Here is a 20,820-nt window from a genome sequence, read left to right as displayed (position 1 = left end):
ACTTTGCGTATTCTAGAAATACTATGAAAATGTTATAACAAACAATATTAGCTAAGTACCCTAAAAATGTTGCAAAAAATATTACAAGAGAAGAGATTACGGGATTCGGACAATCGCAATGGTCCATAATCCTAAACGCAAGCAGTATAATTTTACACGTCAAATGCATGCATACATTAGTCAAATATTAAATTCAATTACGTTATTTAAAAGCTATATTCAAGCCCTTTACATTACACTAGTGTTAAAAAATTGATACCCGACACATTTCTCAAAATGAGATAAAGAATAGATACCTGTAGAACTTTCAGCTACTTGCGATACTGAAATGCAACTTTTAGAACAATAAAACAAACACTAATAACCAGTAGCTATGTTATAATGTTTAAACAGTATATAAAGAAGTAATTCGGACAGTTATCTCCAGAACTCAAAATAAAGTATATGAGATATTGTAAATTCCATAACCCCATATCTAATTCATAACTGCCTTTTTTCCTCTATATAACAAATTAAATTTTACTGTCATAGGCAATGTCAATGGAACAACTCGAAAAAGCTGCGAAAAATGTACGAAATACTTGTACGTCAAAATCTCGTGCAGACCCTGGTAAGTTATAATATGTCACATTTTATTTTGTAATGTCTCATTAATATATAACCTAACCTAACCGTAAAAAAAGTTTATGCTAAGTATAGTATATAAAAAACTATCATATCGTCGCTTTTGAATAAAAGAGCGTTAACTCAGAAGCCATTTGAAAAGGGTGTTAACTGGGAAACCGGTTGAAAAAGGCGTTAACTCGGAAGCCAATTGAAAAGAGCGTTAATTCGGAAGTCGATTGAAAAGGGTATTAATTCTGAAGCCGGTTAGAAAAGGCGTTAACTGGGAAGCTGGTCGAAAAAAGCGTTAATTCGCCTACTAAAATTTTACGCTTTATTTTACTTTTGCAGCACTGCCAAAATAATTTTGGTGCTTGATTTAAACGAAAATGAATATGCATATATAGGTAGAGCACCAAAATTATTTTGGCAATGCTGTCAAAACTTAAATTGAAGCGAAAAATTTGAGGGCGCGAGTTAACGCTTCTTCAACTGGATTCCCAATTAATGCTTTTTCCAACTGGCATCAGAATTAACGCACCTTTCAATCGGCTTCAGAGTTAACGCTCTTTTCAATCGGGTTCCGAATTAACGCCTTTTTCAACCGGCTTTCGAGTTAACACCCTTTTCAACCGGCTTCTCAGTTAACGTCCTTTTATTCGGAAGCGACGATATATTATATCCTTTCTGAACCACACACACACACACACACGCACGCACGCACGCACGCACGCACGCACGCACGCACGCACGCACGCACGCACGCACACGCACGCACGCACACGCACACGCACGCACACACACACATACACGCACGCACGCACACACACACGCACGCACGCACACACACACACACACACACACACACACACACACACACTGTATGTATGCATATATGGGGCATTCTCTATGAAACAAACATTTTCCTCCTGCCCAAAATTTATTTGAACTAAAAAATTTTGGTGAGACTTAAATTGTAATTAAATACGTCTAGTATTATTAGATTATTATTAAATTGTAATCAAACAAGTCTAGTTTTACAAACATGTGACCTTTTTCAAAAATTTAGTATGGATTTAATGTAGCACCATGAATCAAGAATAGTAAAATAAATTATTTTCTTTACAAGAATCTTATGAAAGTACTGATGAAAAAATTTTTCCAGTTTTAAATTGCACCTATTTATATTTTTTTCATTAACATTTGATTATGACATTAACATTCATTAACATTGATATTTTTTAAAATTAAAAATAACTATAGTATATACTAAAAACTAGTGTTTTTTTTTTACTTAAATGAGATAATATACTTAAAAAACAATGTTAAAAAACTGTCAATTTTAACTCAAACGGAAAACCTAAATTTTCACCAATTTCCTATAGACTTTGACCTACTGAACACGATTTTGCTATTAATTTTTGACAAAGTGAAGGCAACGTTATGTTTTTTCAGACTAATATACGATAGTTTTATTTTGTTGTAAAGTCATAGGGTCTTTTGTAAAGACGGTACTTATTCAAGTAAGTTCTAATCTATTGAGATTCAAGCAGGCAAATATACGTAAAATATATGTGTTTATATTATATTTATTATATACATATATACTTTATACAATATATATTTGGAGGAAAGTTGGAGTTGTGGATGGGTTATTTTTTGCACAAAAACAATGTCGGGGAAGGCGTTACTTGCAGATACTAATGACTCTCGCTTGAGTGCGAGTGAAACGGATATTGGATACTGGCAAATCGATATCACGTTTTCTCACTCATCATAATTTAATCTTTCTTGAGCGTGCGGCGTTGGTAAATGATACAGCACCGGCGTGATCCCCAATTTTTACACCAAGGGACACCACTTCTACCGTACATGACGCACGATCTTCGCGCTCTACGAATTTCTCTTGCAAACTTCACTTTCCTCTCTCTACTATTTACCTTCCTTCAATGAATTAATTAACGTTTTTATATAAGGTCCTGTGGCAACTGGGTCTTACGACAAGGTAATAACATCGTCCATTAGTCTGAAAAATATGTTTCCTTCATTATGCCCAAAAATAATAGCAGAATCGTATTCAGTATGTCAAAATCTATAGAAAAAGGGTGGAAATTCAGGTTTCTCGCTTGGACTAAAATTGACGAGTTTTTAAATATTGTTCTTATTGTTACGTCCAGCCTGGGATTTTACTCTTTATTCGGTAGGAAGGATATTTCAGGGAGAGCAGGTAAGGCAGGGAAAAACGTAACAAAACGTGTAGAATTTCCGTAGGCACACAGTTTAAGAGAGGGTATGTGCCTCGGGTCGAACGCACTTTTTATGACTCAAAAATATAGGTTAACGTGCCGATAGGCCCGCTATAACCCGTTTCGAGTCGTACGTCCGTCGGTCCAAGTTTCGAGTCAACGAATTGAATCGCTTTAACTCGGGATCGGACCAGATGCAATCTTTGTTCGGGATAGGCGAGGTCGTTATTAATTAAAATAAATGATAAAGTTTCAGATAAAATTAACAAAAGTATTTATTCTAATATAATAATAACAAGTAAAAATGAAAATAAAAAGAAATATAAATAAGCGCTGAAGTCGTGGTTTGACAATTCGTAATAACGGTATAATCGAATTTAAAATGCATAGTGAGTATGTATATAGTTGTACAAATATTAAATAAGTATGTGGTGGGCGGAGAAAGAGAAACAAGAGATTATTGTTTTTTTTTCTTTTTCTATGGTATTAACAGTAAACGCGGAGCAAAGAAATAGACGAAGGGTTTATTAAAATCGTTAGATGGGGAAAACATAGATGCTTGAAATTGTAAGAGGATAAAGAATAACGTAGGAGAGAGTGGGGTGGAACATCTTCGAGTTTTGGGGAACTGATCGAGAAATAAGTAAAAGAAACAGGAGGAGCGGGGACGTTTCGAGGATCACACGGGGGTTCCTCGAGATTGTGGCATGGTGTCGGGATATCTGAGGATCACACAAGGATTCTTCAGGGTTATGGTATGGTGACGGGATATCCTGAGGATCACACGAAGGTTCCTCAAGGTTGTGAGGTGGTGTCGAGAACTTGAGATTCGCACACGGGAGCCTCAAGTTCGTGTAAGTGTGTGTAAACTTGAGATTCGCACACGGGAGCCTCAAGTTGGTATAAGTGTGTGTAAACTTGAGATTCGCACACGGGAGCCTCAGGTTCGTGTGAGTGTGAGGGAATTATTGATAAATAATAGGAGGGTGTCTTAAAGAATCAAAACGGAAGGGAGCAGATGAGTAACGTAAAAACAAAAGAAATTATGATTGTGGGACTTACTCATTGTTGGTTCTCGAGCAAATCTGTCGGAATCAAAGGGATTTCTTGACCGGATGGAACGATACTAAAGTTTACTTGCGTACTGATTCTACATGATTACTAACTAACTAACTAACTCTAAAAACGTAACTCTAAAACTTTAAACGTAACTGAACTCACAACTAACTACTCTCAACTGACTATTACTGACCATTACTGACTATTACTGACTATTACTCTTTTATTACTGACTATAACTAACTGATTTTCTTCAAGATTGGTATTATATATACAGAGTCTTACAAAGGGAGGATCCAAATGTGGGTGGTTCAAATATTCTAACTGGTAGGACTCTTTTTCAGGATTGTGTGGTGGGTAAATTCTAAGTTTTCTTATTGGAGAAATAGTTTTCTCTTTTGACCAATCATACGTTGAGTACTCTGTCGAAAGTTTCTCTGTTTCCTCCCACATTCCTTTAATTTTATCGAAGGGATCCGACCTATCGCGGAAACCTAGGTTATCTTCCCTTTGGGTTTAAGAGATAAATAATTTTTTCTATCGTGCTAGACGTGCTACGGTATGGATTGCAGATGGAGGAAACGGTTATTTATTTTTTGCTTATGTTTAGATACTTTATTGCTCATTTTTTTGTGAGGAAACGTGAAACGTTGCTTAGATCCCATGTTTGTTTTTTAATTTCTATCTTCAGAATTTATTATTTGTTGACTCAATATTCAAAAGGAGTCAGAATTATCTACTTGGCCGTTTCGTCCATCTATGTTTATCATTACGTTTCTAACAGACTTATAGTCCAAGACGCATAAAAAATTATTGGAGACCGTTGAAACGGAATTTCTTTTGTAAAATTATTTGTTCCTCTGACGAAGGGAAATCGTGAAGTCTGCCGGACGTAACATTAAAATATATCAAGTTTAAATATAAATTTTGGATTAAAGATACATAAGTTCATTTTTATTGATGCTTTTAGAAATGAAAATGACAGAGGCCTAATATACAGATAGACTTGTGAAAAAACAGAAAAAATTTAGATTTTTTTTCTAAAAGTAAAGAGATTTCTAAATACAAATTTTAGTTTTAAATTGTGTAAATATACGTTTATTTTATTAAAGATTGGAATATTAAAAAATAAAAATTATGAACACAATATGTCAATAATAACATGAAAATAATAGAACAAATTCAAATGTTTATATGAAAGTGATAAGAATCTTGTTCGAAATAAAGATTATGTTATTGTATTAAAGATATATGTGTCAACACTTATTAAGTTTTATTAGGGGAAAAGAACTATGAACTAACATTTTGTTTTATTTAAATAACTCATAAATATTTATGTATGTACATATTGTGTATGTATATATTTGTATATTATTTTTGGCGATACAAATTTGTTACCCATAAAGTTCTACTAATCATGTTATAAGCAAACGTTCGTCGGATATACGTAACAAACATAATTAATAATTTACTAAAGAGGGAAAAACGATTGTGATTATGGAATCTATAGAGGGATATGAAACACTGTTAATAAATATAGACGGGATAAATACCTGAATTTAGAAATTTTCAGTTGATGCTACAAAACAATTTGAAGGGGTGAAAGCTCTCTTCAAAGGTAAGGACTTTTGTCTTTTTTTCAATATATTTCGTAAATTAAACGAAATATCAAAAAATGTTTTATATAATTATAGTTTTATATAAAAGTACAATATAAATATCTCTATTTAACTACGCTATTCATTTTTTGAAAAAAAGTTTCATTATCTACATTATTGTATAAGTTACATTTTACGTGATTTAACTCTATTTAACTACGCAGTAGTCACGTTATTTTCACAGAATATTGATTCTATCTACGTCATATGTTTCATATTCATGTTTTATATTCATTATATTACGATATGCGTCATATATGTTGTATACGTGAAAAGAGCGCATTAATAGAAGATTAGTACCTATATAAGTGATGTTACACGTCACGTCAGTATGAAGTGACAAGTTTAACATGCTTTATTATTTGATTAGATTGTTTAAATTTTTAATCAAGCAAAGCATAATATTACACATTATTAGATACAAGGTTATACACATAGATAATATAAATAAAACATAGCTATTAAATACATTGTAAAACAAAAACATGTTAATTTTATTATTCCTTTATAAATATTAGATACATAAGAAATCAATTTAATTGAAAATTATTTCTAAATAAATCTTTTTTTTAATTAAACAACGTAGTTAAATAAAGATATTTAAATTTTGTATCGTTTGGTTTACGAGATATATCGAAAAAAAGACAAAAATATCTACTTTTAAAGGATTTATTATTTTATAGCACTAACTAAAAATTTCTAAATTTATGTATTTATTCTTTTTATATTTATACCAAGTTTTATTAAAATTAAAATTTTAATACAATAAATAACACAGGCACGCAGAAATAATAAAGTGGTTGGTCCGGTGGACCAGACTAGTCAATCCTTATCTATTTTTGGTCATTGTTTAGTATAAGAGTGACCTCATCGATTTGGCTGTAACTTTACTATTTTGTATATTTCGGTGTGTAAAACACGAATCTGCAAGTAAAAATTGTCGGTCTCAACTAGAAAAAAAGTTATTAAGCACTAAAGTTGACAGTTCCCAGATAACAAAATGTCTGCACAGTGACTGCACAGTGCTTGCATCTGTGCTTAATAATCGTCACAGTGTGATTGCACAGCATCATGCAGATGCATCCTCCTTTGAGACTCATATCGCTCGCACACGTGAGTGCCGCACGCGTGCAGGCGATAGTGCCTCATGTGAGTGTTCTAACTGAGACTCATATCGCTCGCATACATGCGGCACTCACGCGTGCGAGCAATATGAGCTTTGAGTGTTAAATAATAAAATAGTAAAAATAATAAACATTTTTCGAACAAGCGAGCGAAAGAGAGAGAGAGAGAGAGAGAGAGAGAGAGAGAGAGAGAGAGAGAGAGAGAGAGAGAGAGAGAGAGAGAGAGAGTGTGTGTAATACAACTGAAACTTCTGTTAGTTTAGTACATCGATAAATTGTATTTTGTTTATAAATATTCTATGTATATAAATACTGTTCGAAATATGACCTATTCTCTGCTTTTATGTCGGTAAGTCAGAAAATGATAAAAAATAATTTATAATATTGTGCATTAATGCGCATGGGCAGTATTCTTGCGGCAATCTTCAATAAGTCTTTTATTTGCACTTTACTTCAAATAATAGACCTTACTTCATAATACAAGTTTACCTTGTTATAGCTTGTATATTAAGAGCTGTTTGAATATCTAATATATGACGATGTATTCAATAGAACAAATTAACAATAATCCTTAGCTTGTAGTTCAAAACGTTGTTAGTAATGCAAATACGTGGCCAAAATTTATTCGAAAAATGTTTTGGAACAAGAATTTAACGGATCATAATCGTATGATACTTGTAAATTTTTCATATTTGAATGCAATTTCAGAAGAGCTTCTACATGATATTTTTAACTTTTATTCTAAAAAAAGCATATACAAAAGAGAGAAAGCGCAATATTAAAGATAGATTTCGCTATTTAAATCACAAGGTTTTTTTTTAAATTTAATTGATAATTATATTATAAATAATTATATGTTTTCTATATTTTGTAGGAACTTGGAAAAATTTGACGCAGTCGTGTTTATAGTTACAGCGTTTATTTTAAAGAAATGCTAGATTTAAATTTTAATTCATTTAAAAAAGAAAGAAAACAAAACAGTTTGTGATTGTTATTAAAGCAGGAAATGTTTTGTAACATAAAATCTTAAATATATTAAAATTACTATTCCCACAAAAAGTTTTTGATTTTATAATACATATATATTAATCAATTATACAAGGACATAATTTACCAATTATTTAAAAAAATTCCGGAATATGTTCACTTAGATTAAATTTTTTTTTTAATTGAAATTCGGCCAAATAGCCAATTAAGTGAGCATCTCCTGTGCCATATCTTGGAATGTTTGCACGAACTTCATGCCAGAGCCTCTCTATACTGTGAGTATGTGCACCTAACAATAGTTTCAAAATATACTTTTAATTAATATGTAACCGTGAATTTTCAAATTATGACGTGCTACGGATAGCCGCGGGTAATTCAGGGTTCGGGCGGCGGGCTGGTTGAATGAATAACGGAGGCAAGCGGTATATATTTACAACTATGATTTATTCTTAATATAGTCCTATCTAATATATACAAAGTCCCTACTCTAGTATGTACACTTATCTCTAATATCTCGCTATGCGAGTCGTGGGTGATTCGCTGTGGCGACGTGTGTCGCGGGGCGCATGTGCGCGTAGAGTATTCGGTGCCGGATTGGCTGCGGTGGGCGCACGGCCCGTGTATCGGTCGGTCGGTGTGTCGATCGGCGGTAGCGGCCGGTCTTACGAACTACGATGCTCGTGGCGGTATAATCGCGGCGGTGTAATGTGTGGCGGCGTTCGTGTCGGTCGCGGCGGTAGCCGGATTGGCTGCGGCGTTACGGTCGCGGCTGCACGGTACGGTGCGGCGTTCTCATTCGCCGAGTCGGTCGGTGCGGCGTTATGACTGGTCGCGGCGGTGCGCGACTGCGCGGTGCGACGCGGGGCTCGGCTCGACAGCCACGGTGATCAGCTGTTCGACGATCAGCTGTTATTATCGTCGAGGACCATCCCGCGTGGATGGTCCTCCGCGTCGGCGGTTTCCCCTCAGTACGGGGTTCCCGTGTGCGGTCGGGATCGGTAGCTCAATACGCGTACCGGGATCCGGGTGTCGAGCGGGGCGGTGTTTTGCCACTCACAGCGTGACGCGAGGAAGCGCTCAGTGCGCGCTAGTTAGGAAGCCGGTTTGAGGTTAAGTTTGGCACTCAGTGCGTGCTTTGGATACTCAGCTCAATTCGCTGAGAGGATCGGTCGGCTCAGTACGCTAGACCGGGGAGATCTGCCTTCTTATCACCAGCGGAGGGCTTTTATAGCCCCCGTTTGGTGACAAGAGGAGCGGAGATGTGCGGGGAGACCGAGATAAGCGGAGGGGACTACACGAGGGTAACGGCCTCGTAGCTATATGCCTTAACGTGGCGGAGGAACGGCTCGTTACAAATATATTATTAATTTTTTTATTTAATGTTTTAAATTTCATACCCGTATCTGGATCTACAAAATGTATCGAGTGATTAACAGTTAAATGTAGAAAAGCTTCATTTTGTAAACAATTATATGCTTTCCAGCAATCTGATAGTGGTGCCAGGTAATATCCATTCTTTTATTACATTTAGTAAACATTCTTTCGATCGTTCAGGAACAGGAACCATAAATACGCGATCACTTTCTCGCTCGTAACCACCAAAAATCCATTTTCCGTCAATCAATCGCCCTCTATTATATTTTCTTTTTCCAACTTTTGCTTCATTAATTTCCACGATAATGTTTTTACCTCCAATTTTTTCAGAGTGTTTTTCAACCCAAAATATATACATACCTAATAATTATACAATTAATTTAATTATATATTATATAGTTTATTAATTATATTTAATATTGTAACAAACCTCCCGTCCGCCGGCATCACCGACCGGTCAAACACCCGCCGGGCCGCGAAAACGGGCACCGGCCCGTCCTAAACGTCACACAAAAGCGTCGAGACGATCCTTGTCTCCGCTCCGCGTATCTCCCCGCGCTCACCCAGCCTCCACGGGAAGGAGCGAGCGCGGGGAAACCTGAGGATCCACGAGGATCTCCGATCCTCCCCCGAGCGGGTATAAAAAGCCGCTCCGGTGGAGGATACGACACTTCTCGATCCGACCGTGCTCTGGTACTCCGATCCCGACCAGAGTACGACCAAGAGAAGCCTCCTGCGACACGGTTATTAGGGTAGAGTGTTCTCCGCCTTAACCGAGAGCTCTCGGTATCGCATCCGAATTCCTAGTTTTCGCATCCGTAGTAGAGGGTAGAGCGTACTTCGCCTTCGCCGAGAGTTCTCGGCTTCGGATATTCCTTAACGTCCGATCACCCGGCTCGAACACAAAGGGAGTGGAGTGTTCTCTGTCTCCCTGGAGAGATCTCGAGATCGACCGGCGTTTCCTCGATCACCAGACGCAAGTCATAATCATCGCGCAAATACCCCGCGTCTCACGCCGCGTACCGCGCACCACCGATCTCAAAGCTTCGGCAGCTGCCGCCCGCCACACCGCTCACCTCACCGCGTCTCGAAACATTGCTTCGCGCCTCATTGCCCGCCGGCTCGTCGCCGTACACTGCGGTTGCCACTAAACGATTCACGCGATCGGGAACAGCTGTTTTCAACCGCGCGACGCATTGTATATATATATTCGCCTGTAAATATTGTACATAGATCTCAAGACTTAAATATATTATTTTATTTCTTTTACCAAAACCACGTCTATTGTCTCACCTTTCCTACACCCGATTCCGGCGAATTAAAAGTCCGCGTAGGAAATACGGTTCGTTACAATATATTATGAATTTTTTAAATAAAGATATTCATACCTCACGACAAAAACTTTACCAATCAACTATTGTAGGATTAGATAAATCTAATTCATTTTTAAAAAATTCTTGTCGTGGTGGCTTTAACATTATAAAGTACGCTACAAATCGACAGATATTTTCAATCGAAATCTTGCTTCTATGAAACCACGTATGTTTTCGTACACTTTGTTTGAATGAACATAAAACTTCGTCATCCACGATTGAAGAATTATCGATTTCTTCCTTTTCAAAATCATCGGAATCAGATAAAATCGCTTTGAATACATCTTTGTCATAATCGTCAACCATTTTAATATTTGTTAATTTTACTCCAAACATTTTAAACACCTTGAACGCCTAAAAAATTACTGCCATTATCAGTGGTGGCAACAATCTTGTTTACCGTAAAATTAAACTCAGAATTGATTTCTTGTACTAGTTTAGATATGCAATCATAACTATGCGCGCCTTTAAACCTACGAGAAGCTAATGCCATTGACATCTTGCACAAATCCTTAGTAATCCAGTGTGCTGTAACTCTAATAAAACTCCGTTTTCGATCAGACTAAATGTCTACTATTGTGCCAACATTATCAGTTTTATGTAGTTTGGACTTTATTTCTGCTATTTCATTTGTATAATAATCTTTTATATGATGTCCCAAAGTTCGTCGACTTATTACTTTGAGGCCAATATTTGATAAATTTAAGTCTGTAAATATGTTAAAAAAATATGAATCTTCTATAGCTCTTAGTGGTATCATAGAATTGGTAAGGTATTTAACAATGTTTTCATTAAATTGCTCCAGGGTCAACTGCAACTGCTTGTTTCTTCAATTTCCCAGTTTTAAATACTTTGTCGCTACTAGTTCCGCTGCTTCCATTTTTATTTCTCTTTTTTTTATTTCTCAAATTTTTATATTTCTCGACGCAATCTTCGCCATGTTTCTTTTTTAAGTGACTTAGAAAGTTAGATGAGCCGTTATGATATCCATTATGATATCCACAGAATTATTACTGTCTTCACTTTCGGATATTAAAAAAGACATCTTCAAAAAATGTAAGGAAACAACAGAATAGAAATCACTCGAATGCAAAATCTAGAGTGCGCAAAAAATAAGAGCACGTATATACGATGTTTGTTTACTTTCGCTAAGAAGATAGAAGTTAGACTGAAGATTGTGACTGAATTACACCGCGACAACAAATTACGCTGCACGCAACTGCGTGCGTTACTGCACAACCGCGCGACCGCGCGTACGTTGTGTTTGGTTTAATGTTGAGGCAGGAACATATATTCACATTTATAGTTTTATTTAAATTATAAATTGCTTGATAGTCATTGTTAATTATAACAATGTTAGTTATGTTTTGTAATTTACTTCGCGCGCGCTATTTAATTTTAATATTATATGGTTACTATTACATTATTAACCCTTTAACCCTGTGCGGCACATTTTTCTATTAATCAGATTTTTATGAAAATTTATTAAAATGTATATTAAAATGTATTTAAATTTTTATTAAAATGTATAAAAAGGTTTTTAGGATCGCTGACAAATCTACCATCAGATTTCAACGATTCTTTTTCAAAATGGCGGATTCAATATGGCAAGTCACGATTTTGAGTATTTTTTATCGGTTTTTTATGGAAATTGGTATACAGTTTATGTTCTATGTACCATTGTTGAAAAAATAAAAAAATATAAAATCTTAAAAAAAAATATTATCACCCATTATTTAAAATTTTCCATTTTAAAATTTCAAAAATCTGACCTACACATAATCAACCTAGAAAAGCTGGTTCTGTACATTAGTCCAGTAGAATTAGCATTTTTGGGGGAAAAAATTGGTGACTCAGATTTGACTGCGCATAAAGCATAACTAATGTGCGTAGATTAAGATAAGCACGTTTGCCACTCGCAAAAAGCTGGGGATTATTGCAAAATTACGGGTTGAAGTGAGAAAAAAGTAGTTTTTTGCTTGCACTTCGTAAACTAAAAACGGAATCGAAAAAAGTTTCGAATAAAAGTTGTAGGTATTAAGTAGATCTACAATAATAAATTTGGTTGATTAAAATCGGTCAATTAGTTTGGTTGTAAAGTTGAAAAAAACCATGAAAAATGGCCATTTTTTAAATTGTTTATAACTTTCTTAAAAATTAACTCAAGCATTTAAAATTGTAGAAAAATTTAGCTTTTATGACGATAAAAAAGTGTACTAAATGTCATCAAAAAATATTAACAACTTTTTAAGTAATGTCAAGTGTTTATCCAAAACGCGCCCCACTAAAATTTAATTTCTCCATTTTTGAGACCATGCACAAACCTGAACCAGTTTTTTCTGTTCTTAAAAAGTCGCACTATTATATATCGGTATTGCGAAATGTGTGCAATGCAATTAAGTGCCTCAAATAAACGTGTAAAAAATAAGTCTTATTAACAATTATATAATTTTTAAAATATTAACGCTATCAACATGGGGTAAAATGCATTTGAAAGGTGCGATTTTTCTTTAAATTTCAAAAAAATAAACATTGTCCTAGCTTGCTTAAAAGCCAAGATAATTTTTTTTTTTGAAAAATCGCTGTTGCTATAGTTATGAATATTAAGAGCTGAAATTTTGACAGCGTCTTATTAAATAGTTAAAGTAATCTTTCCCAAAAGTTCAAAGTGATTCATGAAGATTGATCACTGTAAACGTGTTAACAAAAGCAGTATCACTCGAGAGCGGTGGCCGGCGACAAGCGCGCGCGTGCACGTCGTCCGCTAGCGCGTGGCCAAACGCCCGCGTACAAAATGGATCTGGCGCGTTCAAATTATTTCAATCGTTAATATCTCGGGAACTAAACGCCTTAGAAAGACGAATTTTTTTAAACTGAGCTATCTCGACGAGACAAGACTAATGAGCTAAACCATTTTCTTATATCTCCTTAAATAAATGTTCTAATTAATTTTTTCCTTTTTTACATTATTTATTTGATGCGTTAAATATGTATAAATAATTTATTTACCTATACGGCGTGTGCATATGCTCTAAGTTAATATAATATAATTTTTTTATTACTTTTATTGCAAGAAATGTGTACGTTTTATATTTTTTGGCATAATTTAGTGCAATTAACGAACATTTAAATTAAAAAAAGAAACGAATGTTTTAGTTATATAACTTGTCACGTCTTTTCCTGATCGGAAAAGCCGCGAGCAAAAGCAGCAAGACCGATAGGGTAACCGATACCCCCTTTTCGCGTTTGTCGCGCTCGAATCTCGGCCACACGCTATCGCGAGAAATTGTTGGGCGCCAGACGCGTTCGACGACGCGTCAATTCGCGGAATTTTGCCAAAGTGTCCTCGATCCTCGCGCGACAATCTCGACCAGCTCTGCCTAACGGTAGAGGGGCGGGGTGAATTGCGAGGGAGCAGGCGACTGCCGCAGCACGAAAGGGCGGACGACACACCAGAAAATTAGACTCCGAGCTTAACAAATAACGAACTTTATTAAAAATAAATGCCAGACAGAAACGATAATATCGCGGGACGCAGCATGCGGCGTTCCGACAATGCGGCGCCACGGCGCGAATTAAACCAAAAAGAAACGCGAACGATACGCGGGAAGCTCCCGCGGTAGGCACGCGGCCGACAAGGACGGGTGACGGAATCTTCTGCGCACAATGAATTTCGGGCGTTCAAACGTGCCGACACTCCCGGCAACTATAGAACACGACCGCGTGGCTCACGGGGGTCACAAAGTAAGCGGCGGTCGCTGCCGCACCCTACCCCGTCGCGAAACCGGAAGTCCCGTCCACCCGCTATTCGCGACACGCTACTCGCTCGCGCGAGGGCTTTGCGGCGCACACGGTCGAGGGGAATCTCCGACGGAACCCGAGCGTCCTCACAACCGTCCTCCCCGTGGCTCGGCGCGTTGGCGTCCCGCCCGCTTGCATCCGATAAATCCCCAATTACTTACGCGAACGTATGACCGCCCTGCGGCTCACGCGAATCACGCACCAACACAAAAACGGATGCAGAACGGGCCCGGAGACACCTCGCCGGCCGGCAACCGCTCACACTAAATTATCCTGGCAGGCCACCTCACCGATAACGTCCCAGGCGATGTCCTCCCTCGTCTCTAGGCTCGTCCCTTGGCTCTCGCTGAGGCCTCGCACAAGCCACCGATAATTAGCCCTTCGAGGCACGATACGCGACCTTACGCCTAGACCGCTCGCACGCAAAAGCGGGGTGGATCGCGGTCGATCCCGGATCGACGCCGCGACCCCCCGTTCAGTCATGCGCATTGTTTCCGCGCCGCGACCCAATTGCTGCAAGGCACGCAGTCCTGCGACCGCAGGGACGTGCGCGCCGTAATCCTTCCGGGGGCCTCGCAGGCCCCGCAAAATTTTCCTTCTTCCGCTGGGCCACTGTCCGAGCCTGGGCAGCGCACGCGGTGATCCCCGCTCCCCGCGAAAGGACTCGACGCTTCCCCCGATGCGTTTGGGTCCCATCCGGGCTCCTCCACAGCCCTCCGAGATGTCCCGTCGTGGTGTTGGCGGGCACCGCCGCTTTAGGCTCCGGCCGTGGCTTTCCCGGGCCACGCCGAGTTCCCGTGCGGGCCGCGTGCTCGTCTCTCCCGGGCACCGGTGGCGTCCTTCCTCCTTCCCCGCATCGTCGTCGCTCTCTCTCTTCCTCTCTCGCTTTCTCGCCGAATTCCATCGAGAGGCGGTCGCCGCGCAAAGAAACCAAAAATATGTAACATTAATAATACGCTCGCTAGGTCCGTCGCGGTTCCCACTGGAGATCTCCTCTCGCCTCTCGCCTATTTTCCCCGTACGGCGCGAATTCGCAGCCTGTGGCGGGGGAGGGATGCTGCTACCCGTGGCAGCTAAGCTACCACGTCACAAACTATTAATTGCACTAAGTTCTTTTTTTAATTTAAATGTTTGTTGTTTAAATGCCGTTTGAATCAGGCGCTATTTAATTTCGCGGTTTCCAGGCGATTGGTTGTTTCGCTTGAGTCATCCGGTAATCGTCCCAGGTTATTGTTCTCGTCTAAAGAGAAGGTGGATGAAATCTCGGGATCCTGTGCAGTGGTCTTACTTCTGTTTCTTTCCTTTAAGTGACAATCCTTTTTTCTTCTTTTAGTCATTCGTCTCTCCTTGCGGGTAAGTTCTTTCTTAGCCTTTTCCTTAGGCTTGCCACGGACTAGGCTGTCTTTTGTAGTCCTCGGGTCGTTCCTGGCTGTCGGCTGGATCAAGTCTTTGCGAAGAGTTTCCTTCGGCCTGGGTGTCCTGGTCTCTGCTGGTCGTCCGTTCGGTGGTCTGCGTTCCTTTACCCGCCCGAGTATCGTCCTGCTCCGTCTGTGTGCTCTTGGTCGCAGTATCCTTAGCCACGCTCTCCAACAGATCCGGAAGCAGGTACCTCGGCGAGGTGTATCGCCAGATTCGGGGATCGTCGGCTCCCAACAGCACTCTCAGAGGCCTGATACGTCGAGGTGGTGAGATTACCACAATTGCGGGATTCCACCGTTGTTCTTTAGTGGCTAGCGTGCTCACGAAACTAAAATAAGACGTAGGACAAAGTTCTATCCTCTAAAAAGTGACTCGAGTGCGAGTAGCGCAAAGAGTAATTCGGTCGTCTTCTCGCGCTCCTTATATCGTCTGGGAGTCGTTACTTTACTCCTGAGAGCACCGAGGCTCTGGTGGTATTCGTGCGCACTTCTCGTCTTCTATTACTGCGGTGCTTACAGTGCTTGCAATTTTGTAAGAAAAAAATACTTCAAAATATAATAATTGGAAAGCTGAAGAGTTATATTTTAAGAATCTATTACCAATTTTTTTATTTGTACTAAAAAGTATATTTTTTTAAACATATGAATATTCACTATTTTTCGATCTGACGGTTAATACCGTCAATATTCAATAAAAATTGAAATCATCGAAATATTTGTGAATAAAACGATAACAATTATTGTTTTCATGATTATTTATTGTTTATTTAACTCAAATATAAAGAAATAAAAGTTCAACTATCCACTTTTCCGTGTATTCACTTCTCTGGAAACATATACAGAAAAAAAGAGAATATTTTTGTTAAATCAAAAAGATTTACTTGAATGAAAATTTATTTCTAATTTTTAAATAATTTAACCAATAAAATAATATTCTTATTATTTAAGAAAAATTTTCTTGGATGGAAAAGAAAAAATATTGGATAAAAAATACTACATGTTTAAATTGAAGATTATAATTTTTTTAGAATAAAATTATTAAAACAATTATTTCATATTTTAAAAATAATATTTATAGTATTGAAATAAAACTATAATATTTTGAAATTCAAGATTTTCAAATACTTCTAAGAAGATTATATATTGTTGCTTATATATGAAACAAGAATCGCGTTAATTTGAATACATAAGTTTCAATTTGAGAGTAATTTTTTTCCGTGCAAAAAAATTAATTTGTCATACACGAAAATATACTTCACTAATGTTAGTTCAATAATTTTTTTACTTGGTTTATTAAAAAAAGTAATTTATAGTTGAATGCAATCACTTTTACTTGCATTTCAAATTTCCGCTCTGCACAATTTTGTATAACGTTCGCCACACACTGTATCACACCCGGAATCGAACTTCCGTTCACGCTGCTGCAGGCACTACGCGAGTAATAATCGGATCAAGCACGCATAAGATAAAAGGGACACCTAACTTCTTTCTCCCCTATGTTCCATCTCCCCATTACTGCTCGTTATAAAATGGCGCACATATGAAAATCGGCCTGGGTGTGGCTAACTCAGTGTGCGGTCAGAGGGTTCAAACCATATACACAGCAGCAAAAAAGAGACCAAATACACAGCAGCGTAATTGACATCACGGCATTATCGGTAATTAATACACGCAAATTACGTGCTCATTATTTGCACAGTTACACAACTATAATTATAATGAAATATGTAATAAATGTATAATTAGACGTTACACAATACGTATATGTCATATTGACAGCTGTCACAAAATTAACCTATTATCTTAGGATCTTAAAAAAAGGATGTCCGTTAGATTTTTTATTAAAAGTCATCTTAAAGACGTTTTTTCGGTAACATTTTAAAGACATTTTTTTTTAAGATGTCTTTTCGATATCTTAAAAGAGGATGTCTTTCAGAAATAGTAAAAGTTGTCTTAAAGATGTCTTTTTGGCAATGTCTTAAAAACGTCTCTTTTAAGACGTCTTTTCGATGTCTTTTAGACATGCGTGCTGTCCGGGCTGCTAATAACCGCTTTTTAGATCTAGAATAGAAAACCATGACTTACCAGAAATCTGATCGAGGATGTCGTCTATACGATAGTGGATAAAAATTTTTCTTATGAACAGCGTTCAGGTTCCTATAGTCCATGTAGAATCGCAACGATCCATCCTTCTTCTTTACTAGGACATCAGGGGATACCCAAAGACTTTGAAATTTCTCTATGAGTAAGGTTCGAATGACTACGTCAGCAATTAGCTAATTTAAAATAAAATATTCTAATTGGTGGGTGCAAGAGAAAAACGATAGCAGCAATCACCTGTGAATGGCTGTGGTCATTTGCAACGTGATCAAATGAAACGCTCCCTCCAACTGTAAATTTTTGTTTACAAAATCATTGCAGAGAGAAAAAATGAATTGCCTGCACGCTATCCTGTCCCGTACGTCGAAAGAATACTCGTCGTAAGCTAAACGAGAAACTCTCTCTCTCCAACTCTGAGCCGTAAGTCACAAAATCTTCGTTCTTTATTTTCGGGAGTGCCTCGATCGATCATGTTGTAATTGACCACAACCATTTACATCAATAAATGCTTAGAGTTTTTCTATTGGACCGCCAATTAGAAAAGTTGTGGTCAATTGAGACATTATCAATCGTGACGCTCTCTTATTTTCAACTGGTAAATTGCAAATAAATAAGTTTTCCTTTCCCGTAACACAATTCTAGTTTAGATTCGAGTTCAGAAAACTCCAATTTTCCAAATCGGCAGATTCTAGTACAGAGCGTGGTTTTCTCCGCACGCACGAGTCTAGAATGACCGCTTTCAACACGTTATTCCAACGATTCGCGTGCGCGACTAGATTAAATTGCGAGAGGAATTCTCGCAATGGCGCCGAGTCGTCAAAAAAAGTGTCGAGCTAAATTTTCACTCTCAACTCCTCTCGCACTACGCGTGCACCTGCTTCTTCCGCGGGAGCGTCTCAGATGTGTCTCGGATGCGCACAGTGTAAAACGGACACTACTAATCAAATTCTATAAATTTATTTTAACTTTAACTAAAGCAGTAATCTGATAGATGATGTCCGTTTTACACTGTGAGCATCTGAAATTCACTTTCTCCCGCATAAAATTCTTATATAACTACTTTCATAAAAATTGAATATTTTTTGAAATTTTTGGCCGGCATATTAGATCTGCTATTATAAATTTCGAAAACCTAACAGATTCGTAAGCAGAGACACTTATATACTGATTTTGATTAAAAACTAATTGCTAGAATAATTCGAGACTCAAAGAGTTGTAAGGTGATTTTTACGCTCAAAATGACTTATGGACCGAAAAAAAGACACGTGTTTTTTAAATATATTATAATTGTGCACAGTTTCGGAAAAATTAGCTATTAACAACTGAGTAGTATTACTTGTAAAAGTATATTAAAAGAAAAACTAGAATGGTGTCGTAATTAAATGTATTTGAAGTAATATTTTATTTTAATTATTAAGATGTATTAAATTATATGATCAATTTGAAGAAAAGAATATGGGGTAATTCAATTTACAAACAAAACTGATTTTTAAGTTCGTTTCTTGCGTAGTAAATGTTGCACCTCCTTACCAATTATACACAGTATAAGCACAGTAGGTTTACTTTGCTGAAAATCGTGCTAATGTTCACGGTGCATTTGGACACAAAAGAAATTTTTATAAAATTATACACCAGTTATATGCACACGTAAAAATTGACCACCAAATATTTAGACACGAAAAAATGTCATTTTTTGGACACGTAAAAGTTGCACACCATTCATTTGCACACCGCTCACTTGCACACCATTCACTTGCACACCGTTTACTTGCCCACCACTCATTTGCACACCAAAAAATGCGCACCAATCATTTGCACACGGAAAGATGCGCGCTGATCATTTGCACACGGAAAGATGCACACCGATCATTTGCACGCCGTTCATTTGGACACGGTGCTTTTGGACACCGTTTATTTGCACACCGCTCAGTTGCACACCGTTCAATTGCACACCGTTCAATTGCACACCATTTAAGTAGCAAACTCATGTGGTGCAGTGAATGCTTTACACACACACGCACGCACGCGCACACACACACACACACACACACACACACACACACGGGGGGGGGATACAAGGGGGGTTTTCGGGCCCCCCTCCTGCACCCACCCTGTCCAAGTCGCTAACCCATGTACACATCGCAAATGTAGTTATAATGTATGAATATTTAAGGGGATGCTGGAGATGGGTCTGTTTTACCGATTAAACGCGATTATTGTTTTTCAAAAAAACCTTTTTGTTGATTACACAGAATTAAAAATCCTTCTCCAGAATTAAAATATAGACACTAACGGAGTGCGCAGTACACAAGTTTATATGAAAAACGAACAAAAATTAAAAAATTACAGTTTTGTGATCGACTCCTGTAGTCGACTCGTGAAAACATTTGCTGCGTATAAAAGTTTTAGACTTTGTACGTTCAAAACAAGCGTGCCTCGCACATTGCATTAAAAGAAAGAACAATTCTGTGCTTTTAGAAATGAACCTAGACGCTTCAGTATAATGATTTCTTTTAATGAAAATCTTGTATGTATGTGTGAGTGCGGATTCGGAAAAAGTCGGTAAGTAGAGTAATATGAAAAAAAATTTTTGTTTCTCGATATAAAATCCAATTCACAGATTGATATTAATATGTGTACTTTAATTCTAGAAAAGAATTTCCAAATCTATAAAAGAAATATATACGAAATCTCATTAATGATGTGCACGAATGACTCTACATTATCGACCCCAATCAAGTTTGAGAAGCAATCCAGCATCCCCTTAATATGCGTTTGATTGAACAGTGTGCAATTGAACGGTGTGCAACTGAACGGTGTGCAAATGATCAGTGTGCATCTTTCCGTGTGCAAATGATCGGTGCGTATCTTTCCGTATGCAAATGATCAGTGCGCATCTTTCCATGTGCAAATGATTGGTGCGCATCTTTTCGTGTGCAAATGATCGGTGTGCATCTCTCCATGTGCAAATGATCGGTGCGCATTTCTTGGTGTGCAAATGAGTGGTGGGCAAGTGAACGGTGTGCAAGTGAATGGTGTGCAAGTGAGCGGTGTGCAAGTGAATGGTGTGCAACTTT

General features: G+C 37.7%; 1 protein-coding gene across 1 annotated transcript in view; it reads left to right on the top strand.

Moving 5' to 3' along the window:
• The window catches only part of LOC105839577 (general odorant-binding protein 72), a 77,104-nt gene that overhangs the window by 1,829 nt on the left and 54,455 nt on the right, over positions 1 to 20,820 (top strand). The window contains exon 2 of the mRNA XM_012685993.3: positions 532 to 610. Coding sequence (XP_012541447.1) covers positions 532 to 610 — 79 coding nt within the window. The remainder of the gene's footprint in view (positions 1 to 531; positions 611 to 20,820) is intronic.

Source organism: Monomorium pharaonis, chromosome 4 (genome assembly GCF_013373865.1).
Source record: "Monomorium pharaonis isolate MP-MQ-018 chromosome 4, ASM1337386v2, whole genome shotgun sequence".
In the NCBI taxonomy this organism is placed as follows: domain Eukaryota; kingdom Metazoa; phylum Arthropoda; class Insecta; order Hymenoptera; family Formicidae; genus Monomorium; species Monomorium pharaonis.
The sequence above is the reverse complement of the archived record's forward strand: the minus strand, read 5'-3'. Positions and strand labels throughout refer to the sequence as shown.